At 38.8% G+C, this 10,765-nt stretch overlaps 1 protein-coding gene across 1 annotated transcript; it reads left to right on the forward strand.

Moving 5' to 3' along the window:
- The first annotated feature begins 7,964 nt into the window (after positions 1-7,964).
- Positions 7,965-9,663, forward strand: Cxcl8 (C-X-C motif chemokine ligand 8). The gene is made up of 3 exons (XM_008843471.1): positions 7,965-8,028; positions 9,176-9,311; positions 9,576-9,663. Exons 1-3 carry the CDS (start codon positions 7,965-7,967, stop codon positions 9,661-9,663), a joined length of 288 nt encoding a protein of 95 aa, XP_008841693.1.
- Positions 9,664-10,765: the final 1,102 nt, after the last annotated feature.

Genomic DNA, 10,765 nt, shown 5'->3' on the forward strand with positions numbered 1-10,765 from the left:
AGAGGAACTGGTCCTGTTCTAGAGAAATGAGAGAAGCTGAGAAACAGAGGATACCATGCCTCCCTAAAATCCTGGCTGCATTTCCTGAAAATCTTCCTGCCCTACCTTTTGGCAATTCCTCTGTAGAAGAGAGTGTGAGTTACTGCCTTTTGACCACAAGATGGGGCTTGTTATTGAATAATTGGAGCATCAGAAGGATTCTTTGGCTTACCTTTTTTTTTTTTTTTTTGGTCTAGAAATCCTTCAGCATTGTCACCTGGGTATCATTAAAGATTTACCTGCATGCAAGATCCCAGATCTACCCAGAATGGAAATTGTGCAGAGCTAAAGAATTGCATCCTACATATTTACGATTGGAAAAAAGGGGCATTAAAAAAAAGCAGAATTTCTTTATCTTTCACTATAGTCTATTCATGAATGTAGATAGTGATTTGTTATGTTGCTGGGTTCTGTCACAGAGTCCTATGGAGGTCGAAGACTATCAATATATGGAAGAAGAAGGGAAGGAAGGAGGAAGAATAGAGAGAAGATGGGGGGTGTGGGAGAGGGGAGGAAACAGCAGAGGAGAAGAAAGGACAACGAGGCAGAGGAGAAGTGAGAGGAGGAAGGGGTGGAACAGAAGAAAGAAGATGTGTCAGAAGAAAATCACGTGAAAGGGATGAATAAAGGCAAAGCCAGGGTTTTTAAAGTACCTATCTTTAACAAACATTTTTAGAATGCAAAAATATATTGTAATATATTTATGTTTTCAAAGATGTGTTTCATAGTACATTAGACTGTGTTCAGACTGGGATAAGAATTCAAGGTGAATGCTAAATTTTCTGTTTTCCATCTTATCAAAAATTTTTTTGTAACTGAGGATGTGAACTTATTTAAGGACCCTGACTTGGAGGGTTTTGTGAGACCCTGGTCAGACAGCCTACACAACTCCACCTACTGGATAGACTGTTTGCAAACCACAGATGTTATTGAACAGATTAGTGATGAAGTTGGTGCACTCCTTCAAGGAACAAAATTCAGACCCATCAGATTTTCATGATCCTCTTGTTTTGTCATTTTCTAAGCTTAAAACCTTTTATCTGGACTCTCCATGTTCAGCCTGGACTCCAATTTTTCATAGGGGAATGAGTCTAGGCTTTGAGATAAAAGAGAACTGGGCTGTGATTTGAATTCAGATTTGGGCTTAGCTGTTTACTAGTTGTGATTTTTATACTCTGAGGGCATTGCCTCCATCAGGAGGTGGAGGCAACAATACCAAATATGTGAGTATAGTATGAAGTAGTATGAAGTAACTTGTCTAGAGAACCTACTAGAAGGCCAGGCCTATAGCTCAGTGTTAGAGTGCTTGCCCAGCATTCAGGAGGTCCTGGGCTCAATTTTCAGTGTTTCGAAAAAGCAAACAAAAAACAATATACTACAGTGATTGGAGCACAGGTAATTATATGGCCACTCCTTCTAACCCCTCTCTCTCTCCTGATTATTTGTACCAGCAATCATAGCTGCACTTTTCATAGTTATGACGCCTATGGAGCCGTACTCAGGATCCAACCTGAGGAATGCTCCTACAAGTTTATCTGAGAGATTGTCTCAAATGTGTGTAGTGATAGACACCATCCTTCCAATTGCTCCCACCTAAAGTTTTCATCATTCATGACTGTGATGCCCAGCATTCTTCACTGACAAACTGACTAGATTTGGAATCACCTAGGAGACACACCTCTGGGTGACTTTGAGGGAGGATCAGAGTGGTTTAACTGAGGAGGAAAGATCACCCATAATGTAGGCAGAAGTATCCCATAGGGCAGTGGCCCAGATTGAATAAAGAGGGGGAAAGGGGAAAGTGAGTGGAACACCAGCGTGCAGCACTCTGCTTCCTCACAGCAGATGAAATGTAACTAGCTCCCTCTCATTCACATGCCCTGCCTTTGTCATTGTCAAGTATCCCCTCAACCTGTGAGCTGAAAGGAACTCTTCCTTCATTAAATTGCTTTTGTCAGGTATTTTGTCACTGCAACAAAAGATGTAACCAATACAACACCCATTTCCCCTATTTCATCTTATAACCCTTCTGAATTTCATGCTGTCTCTAACTTCTCTTATACAGAATCTGACCACTAGTTCCCACCTCTGCTGTTACCACCCTGGTCTAGTGTGGATCATTCTAACCCTGTCTCCTGATTTCCTCAATTCCCCTTAACTGGTCATCTTGCTTCTCTTTTGCCCTCACACATCCAGCTCTTTCCCCCTACAATTAGTGTCAGATTGTCACTGTTTTTCTGAAGATGCAATGGCTTCCAGAGTGAAAGTCCAAATCCCTGATGATGACATGGTCTAGATGATGTGCCTGCTCGCCCCTCCTTCTAATCCCTATGCTTCACTCTCACTGCCCTTCTGAATGTCTCTCAAACATGCCAGGCATGCCCCAGCTCAAACTGTTCACTCTCATATTTCTTTCACATAGACCGTTAGCCTACAGAGTCACCAGGCCAATTCCTAGATGAAACTCAGCTCAATGCTAACCTCTCAAGAAGACTTTGCCAGTGCTGTTTCCGTTTACTGTCCCACCAGCACACATCATTGCCCTACCTTCCTGTCCCTGGCAACTACTTTTTTTTTCTCACTTCTGTAACATTATCAAGCTAAGACATCATGTAAGGATGGGTACATCTGTTTGTGTTGTTATTCACCAACAGTCCCAAAGCACCTGCAAATGTATTGCCATCTGAAAGGTGCTCTGCAAGTGGATGGATGTGTGATGGGAACATTGGGGTCCCTTTACATATATTTTCAAGTGGTATCCACTAAGTCTGCTGTTTTTGCTTTGGAGAAGCTTCAAGTTTTTCTGTTTTGTTTGTTTACTTATTAAAAAATAGCACCCCCCACAGCTCCAAACACATTACGTATTTCACCACAAAGGACCAAATAGCTCCCACGTGTCTAAGAAGCAGGAGGAAGTCCATAAGAGGAAATGGTGTCTGGTGGACAAAGAATGACAAAAGCTTTTCTCTCTGTGGGATGGTGGCAATGTCTGATGGTCAGTCTCACTATCCCATGGCCTCCCATTCTAGTCCCTGCTTCCTTAGATCTATGCAAATTCTCTTATAGCTTTGGTAAATCTGAGTGTTGGACAAATGCTCTTTCCCTTCACACATGGTCAAGGCTTGAGAGGAAGTTCTTCATCTGCTTCCTATGCCCTGACTTTCACAGGTTACTATATAGTAGAGAACACAGAGGGGAATACCGTACTATATACATGAAAAGCCTGAGGCCTTGGCACTAGGTGGGACTGGTTTTTGTATTAGATACTGATGGTGTTCCCATTCCCATGATCAACAGAGAGCCTCATTTTCTGCCTTCTAAATTTCAATCAGGAGAGGCTGGGAGGAAGAGAAATGTACTTGGAACAGTTTATGAGATTAATATGCACATGAAACTGTCCTAAACATAATTATGCTTCTTACTAGGTGAGTGAACTTCTTTCTTGAAGTTGTTTAACTTAGTCTGTCTGAGTTTGTTTTATTATCTGGAGGAAAAATGAGAACAATGAATATCAAATATAAGGTTGTGAATAGAACAAGGAAGAAAATAATATGATCTGCACAGTAATAAGATCTTGCCAGCTCGATTATTTTAAAATGGCAACTCTACACCCATTGCTAAAGTCTAAGTAGGCCAAACTCAGAAAACAATTGTGCCATTTTAATACTTCTTGTTCTGGCTCACTAATACTCGATCCACTTCTGTTTGAGTCTCTTGGCAGTGTTTCCAAGGTCTTGCTTTTCCTGGTTGAATGAATATCATGTCTTGTCCACCTGCTCTCCCCCTTCCATTTTGCTGTTATTTCCAACTTTGCAGGGGACAGGGCAGTACTTTCCAAACCCTCTTCTCACTCTTAGGGAAAAGGAAGTGCATGGAGGCTCATCCACTGGCTTTGGAGGAGACAAGAGCCTGTGGGCAGTGATTTTCTCCTTCTCAGTACAGGAACCATAAGGAAGTGTTTGGTTTAGTAAGTAATAAGGGAGAGTCAAAAAAGATATATTGTAGATGAATAGTTGTGACAAATAGTAAATCACTCCAGAAGGAAAAATTAACCATTTAAACAGCAAACGTGTCCAATCTGGAAATCAGGTTTGGGGTACCAAGTTAAAAGGAGATAGATTAATACTCTGCCATGAATTTGGGGGATTGACTGGCCCTCATGTCTAAGTTATTGTACAATGTGAGCTGTTTTTTTTTAACTTTGCTTCCCTTTTTTATGGGCAAATGATTATGTAGGTTTTTCTTGTCTATTTTGGGGACCTGAAAGGAATGATGAATCATCAGCATTAATACTCCAGCTTTTAACTTCTAACTTCTACTAGCTTTTCCCACTGCCCTGACGTCGGCAGAGCCACTAGGGAGGCTGCATCAGTTGACCGTGTTGCTCACGTCTAATCTTCATTGAAGACATTGAAGGTTGTTCATGTCTTAACTTCATATGATATGAATATTCTCTTCTTTCTCTTCATTTAGCACCTTACTCATCTCTACTTCCTCTCCTGAGAACTCCAAAAATATCTTTCTGGAGTTTACAATTAGGTCATAGAATGAGTGCGAACCAGGCATGAATTGCTATTTATCTCTCAGTTAACATTTCGTTTTTTTCATTTATTATTTTTAATTTTTTGTAAATAGTGTATATTTCCTGCATGTATGTAAGTGCACCTGTGCCATGCACTGCAGAGAGTCAGTTCCCCTGGAACTGGGGTTATGGATGGTTGCAGGGAACCCAACGCGGGTCCTCTGCAAGAGCAGCCAGTGGTCTTATTTGCTGAGCCATCCCTCCAGTCTCTCAATTAACATTTCTTAAAGATGGCCAACTCAGGATTAACTTATTTTCATGTGTTACACCTCTACTTTATTCATAATTGATTTCAGCATTTTAGATTTATAAGGGAAGCTTGGAAAGTCCCTGACATTCATGCACAAATTTGTATCTTTGAGTTTATATAAATTTGGTAATGAATAGATGACTCACAACCTTCATTACATTTTAAAAATAATTAAATGTTTAGAATAAAAAGAATTACGAACCAAGAATATACCAAAAGGAAAGCTATATGCTGATTTCAGCAGAGTTAAAGCTAGCAAAAATGGCTGCAGCATATCACTCACGTTCATTCGCTAGGCCCCACAGTCTGAAATGCAGGTTCTGAGATGGAGGCCACAGAACATGTTTCCAGGAGTGGATTCAGGTAGTCCACATATGTTATTCGCTACCTTTTGTCCTGACAGATCTTACTATATAACCTCTAACCCCAGCCCTAGGGAAGCTGAAGAGTGGGATCTTTTATTCTTCAAGGGAGGAAATTGCTCTCCTGCTGCAATGGTCACTATGCCATTGCCAACCCAGAGCAAAACCTAAAGCTGTGTTTTCAACACTAATAAAATAATTGTCTCCAAGAGAAAGTGGCACTAAGTATCTTGCTTGGAGAGGTTGTGAGAACAGGAAAGTTTACATGTTCTTTTAAGAAATGCTTATGGAGCACCTGAATGTATGGGCACTGTCTGCAAGTGTAAATAAGTGTAAATATTACACTGCCCCAGTGTAAATAAGGGGATATGGTCCCCGTTCTTCTGGACTTTCTAGTCCCTTGGGTGAGATGCATACAACAACAGTCACATGCGTGGGGAGCGCATCATCTACATGGACATGGAATCTGTTAATATGAAATTTATATTTGTTTCAAAGGTTTTCATCAATACTTCAAAAATCCCCAAGGCAAGAGTGAGGAGAGGAAATTATTAAGGTGAAACTTATAATCTGAAATAAGAAACAAGGAAGGTAGATAAGTGCCAGTTGTTAGACACAACACAAGAATTATAACATACGATGTTTGTCTACATGTCAGCCTTTTTCAAATCATTAATGGTTTCATCCAAACTCGTCTTTAAAAATTTTGCCAGGCAATAAAAACAAGACACAAAGCAGTCCCACTGGTCTGCTGATCTGGTCTCATCAGGCGCAAGTTGAAGCTGTTTCTTCAGAAAAAGTTTACTCAGTAAAACTACAGCAAAATTTCCATTTTTGGCTTTTAGAACCTTTTATGATTATATGTACTGTATCACTTCTATCACTATACACGTTACATGTTCTGTTATTGTCCATAAACAAAACTAGACTTCAATCTCCTTGAAATCAGGTGCTGAATCTTATTTACACAGTACTCACACCTATAATATCTGAAATTAGCAACCAATATATATTATTGTAAGTAAACAGACAAGTTTAGAATGCTATACTTAAAAACAGTAGGAACTACAGTATATAGAATAACTATTGGGTTTTATATAGAACTATAATCCATGCACTAAATTGTTCTCTAGGCTGAGGTTGGTTAGAGGCAGATGAAGGAAACATAGCTCAGAAAATAACCATTTTAGGGAATGGTAGCCCCTCCCCACATCCTTCTCAGGGTGAACTCACAGTTCTGTTGCACCTCCTAGGAAAGAAGGAAAACATTAAACCAAAACGAGCTGTGCATGATTGTCTATGTTTTCAAAATGATTCAAACTTTTACTCTTTATGGTAAGATCCCTTCCTTTCCTCAGTACTCCTTACCCAGAGAAATCAAGGCCTTTGTGAAAGGGACTTTTCATGGAAAGTCCTGTGAAAGCCATGTCCTTATGATTCAGGAAAACTTCCTGCTCCCATCTTACTGGTGATCAAAACTCCTTCAAAGTTAGTCTTGGTTTCCTGGGAGAAGAAGAAGAAAGAAGTCTAGCTGGATTAGTCTGAAAGCATACTTGTTTATGAGGCATATTTCTGCACGATCACACCTGGCAGCCTGGGTGGGCAACCTCTTGAAGTCTGAGGTGCACAGCCCGATCTCGAATAGATACTAGTGCAGATGGCACTGTAATTATATGACCAATAATTACATGGCCTGGCGGTGACCACCTAACTTCTCACATCTTGTCCTTACCTAACATGTACTTACCTAGATGTTCATCTTCCTCTATTGACTCTTTCAACACATCACTTAAGCAGCTTTTGGAATAGTCTTCTCTTATGCCCCTGGCTGGAAAAATAACCTGGTATTATTTCTCCACTCTGTAAACCAGTCAGCCCTCAGGTGAATGAGGCCAAACACCTGAGACTATACACTTTCAAAATATTTGTTATAAAGTAGATTATATGTATGTACGAAATTGTCATAATGAAACCCATTATGCTATGTAATAAGCTGGTAAAAATGAATGAAGCCCCCAAATCTTAAAATGTTTAGTCTTATCACCTCTAGATTTCCCCTAGATTACTTGAAGTGTTACTATACAACTGCTTGGAAAACTGAGCAATTTTCATGTACAGTAGGTGTGCCCTTAATTATATTAAATGCACCAATAGCCAATTAGAAGAATATTGTAACATGGTCTTTCTGAACAATAGTTCTTAAAAGCTCTACAAAAATTCTTGAAAGGACATAGCATAAATTACCAAATAAAATGATCGACAAGAATGCCCTCACCGTCTTCACAACATTTATACTTTACCTAATGAAAAGATCATGTCATCAAAAGAATAATCATTAATGACCTTATTCTAATAGCTCTGTTCTTCGCATAGTCTATGGTGTTTATCCATAAATTACAAGGAATGCAATTGCTAATGATTTATAGAGGTAGAAAGCTTAAATATTTAAGATTATATTTATTAAAATTATTTTGAAGATCAAAGAAAACTTCAGTTACCCTGAGAATCTGATAAAAGCCCAATCAAGGAAGTCTGACGACTTGGGTTTATCCCGAAGTGGTGGGTGGTGTCTGCTTATTATGGAACTTCCTCTAACAGAGCGCAAGGATGAAGATGCAGGTGATTCTAGAGCTGTGGCGATATAAAAAGCCATGGGAACTCTCCATTCAACACAGGTCCTCAGAGACTGCAGAGTCCACAGGCTGCTAGGACCAACTCATCCTGAGTAAACATGACTTCCAAGCTGGCTGTTGCCCTCTGGGCAACCTTTCTGCTCTCTGCAGCTGTGTGTGAAGGTAAGCACATTTTATAACCCACAGAGCTTTCCTATGTCTAAGTCTGAGCCTCAGATAGCAAGGCTATCCTTAATGTATTGATAGAAGAAATATCAGGAAGAAAAATAATGTTTTTTTGCAGTTATTTAATGCTAAACCAAAGTTTTAACTTTAAAAAATATTTTATTTATTGTTTTTATTTTATGTGTATGAATGTATTGCCTGCATGTGTTTAAGTGCATCCATATCATGCAATGCCCATGGAACTGGAAGAAGGCGTTGTAACTGGAGTTACAGATGGTTGTTATCTGCCATGTGGGTGCTGAGAATCAAACCCAGGTCTTCTGTAAGAGAAGTCAGTGGTCTTAACTGCTGAGCCATCTCTCCAGCCCCCAAAGTTTTAAGTTTTTAGGCTTAAATCTCTATAAAATTTAGGAAAGAATAAAGTTTGATCAATATAGATGTTCCATTTTATAATTCAAACTCTGCAATGTGCATATATTTAAAATAAATCCATAGTATACTGAATATCTTGTTAAGAACCACAGTTATACAGATTATCTATTAATACTGAGATAACTCAGTTTAAGTACATGTAGTATTTTTCTGTCAAGCGCTGATAACTGGTGACTCTGGATCAAAGGCACCCTTATCACACATCTTCTTGGGATCCTTTCTATGAAATACAGGCTAGAATGAAAATAGTACACACATCCTGTATATTTTCTTCTATGAATTAAGGATTTCATTAAGCTACGACATCTCTGTGTGTTCAATCATAGTTTTTTATTAAGTCCTTCTGAAGGTGGTTTCTATGTTAGTGAATCTTAGCTTGCCTAAGATTTATAGCATTTTGGAATTACAGATAATCATGTGATATTGAAGGAAGAAAAAAATAACACGATATTAACATAATACAAAGACAGTTCCAATTCTTTCTGTAGTATGTCATTACAATTTCTGTGCAATAATTATTTTAAAACAAACAACAAAATTGAAATCAGGGGCTAGCATATCTGACTCAATGTCAGTAATGAGTTTGCTCAAAATGTGATGTTTTCTACAGCCCTAAATAATTATATTGAGATTAAAGAGGGAGTAATTAACAGAGGTATACCTTTTGATGAAAGCAATCCTTAATCTTAGTCCCCCCACCCCCTTTTTATAGCTACACGTTCAACAGCTATTAATGCAGAACTTCGATGCCAGTGCAAGAAGACTCATTCCAAATCCTTCAATTCCAGAGCTATCAAAGGACTGACAGTGATTAAGGGGGGCCCAGACTGTCAGAATACAGAAATCATGTAAGTACTCTAGATAATGGTGATTTTTCTTTAGAAAACCTAGAATTGAGGAAATTGGGAGTGTCTAGGAAAGTTTCATGGACTAGGGACACAGAAATGAGCAAAATAAACAAAACCCAAAATCTTGTGTACATGACATTTAAACATGGCGTCTGCATAGCTGGTAGATGAAGGACTTTGGAGTTACATTTTATGCCTGTGCTTAAGGAATCATGGTTAAACTGGAACAGTTAAATATTGATTTTAATTTCTCTCTCATTTCAGCATAAAGCTTGTGAGTGGAAGACAGTTCTGTCTTGATCCTAAGAAAAAGTGGGTGCAGAGGGTTTTGGAGTTATTTGTGAAAAGGTAAGTTAGTGTTTTCAAATGAGATATGGAGGTTTATATTAAAAGTCAGCTATAGGCCTGGTGTGGTGGTGCACACCTTTAATCCCAGTGCTCAGGAGGCAGAGGCAGGTCTGTGAGATGGAGGCCAGTCTGGTCTACATATGAGTTCTAGGCAAGCTGGGGCTACAGGGAGACCCCGTCTCAAAAAAAAATTGTCACCCTATAATTTCCTACTGGTCTTGAAATATCTTACATTTTGATTAAAAGGAACAAAAAGAAGCAATAGAGTTTGGTGGACTTATGCTACAGAAAATTATACATTTTAGCTTGGTCAGGGATGTCTAGGTTTGCACCTGTGTCCCATGTGTTTAGTAAAGTTCCCTTTATCCTCATAAATCATCTTCTTTGGATGATAACTTATCTTTTACAGTTGAGAGCAAAAAGCATTTCCTTTACTACATGAGTGTCTAAGACTATTAATTTCCCAAGAAAAAAATAAGTATTTAAAAAATTTTATTTATATATATTTTATTATTTTTTAATTTTTTGTGTATGAATGTATTGCCTGCATGTGTGTAAGTGCACCTGTGTCATGCAATGCCCGCAGAGGTCAGAAGAAAGCGTCAGATTCCCCCAGAACTGGAATTATGGGTGGTTGTTAGCCACCATATGGGTCTTCTGCAAGAGCAGTCGGTGCTGTTAACCGCTGAGCCATCTCTCCAGTCCCTATTAATATATTTTTATTTTTATGTGTATAAGTGTTTTGCCTGCATGTATGTTAGTGTACTTGTGCATGCAATGTCAGTGGAGGCCAGAAGATGACATTGGGTCTACTGGAACTGGAGTTATGGGTTGTTTTTAGCTGCCATGTAGGTGCTGGGAATCGAATCTGGGTCCTCTTCAAGAGCAGCAAGTGCTCTAAACCCCTGAGCCATCTCTCTAGCCCCAGAAAATACGTTACTTTAAAATTTTTTATTTATTTTTAATTTTATGGGTATGAGTATTTTTGTCTTCATGTATGTAAGTGTACAAGTGAGTTCAAGAAAATACATTCTTAAGAAATAATTTATTTCATATTAGAACATTAATATTTATTTTATCATACTTTCAGAGTTGAAAGGCAAGAG

Source organism: Nannospalax galili, unplaced genomic scaffold, assembly GCF_000622305.1.
Source record: "Nannospalax galili isolate Female #2095 unplaced genomic scaffold, S.galili_v1.0 scaffold800, whole genome shotgun sequence".
NCBI lineage: Eukaryota > Metazoa > Chordata > Mammalia > Rodentia > Spalacidae > Nannospalax > Nannospalax galili.

Bases quoted from the DNA above. Each gene is read 5' to 3' on its own strand.
- Cxcl8 (XM_008843471.1), top strand. From the start codon at position 7,965: ATGACTTCCAAGCTGGCTGTTGCCCTCTGGGCAACCTTTCTGCTCTCT. The intron at 8,029-9,175 runs GTAAGCACATTT...CCCTTTTTATAG, and splicing joins CTCTGCAGCTGTGTGTGAAG to CTACACGTTCAACAGCTATT. The intron at 9,312-9,575 runs GTAAGTACTCTA...CTCTCATTTCAG, and splicing joins TGTCAGAATACAGAAATCAT to CATAAAGCTTGTGAGTGGAA.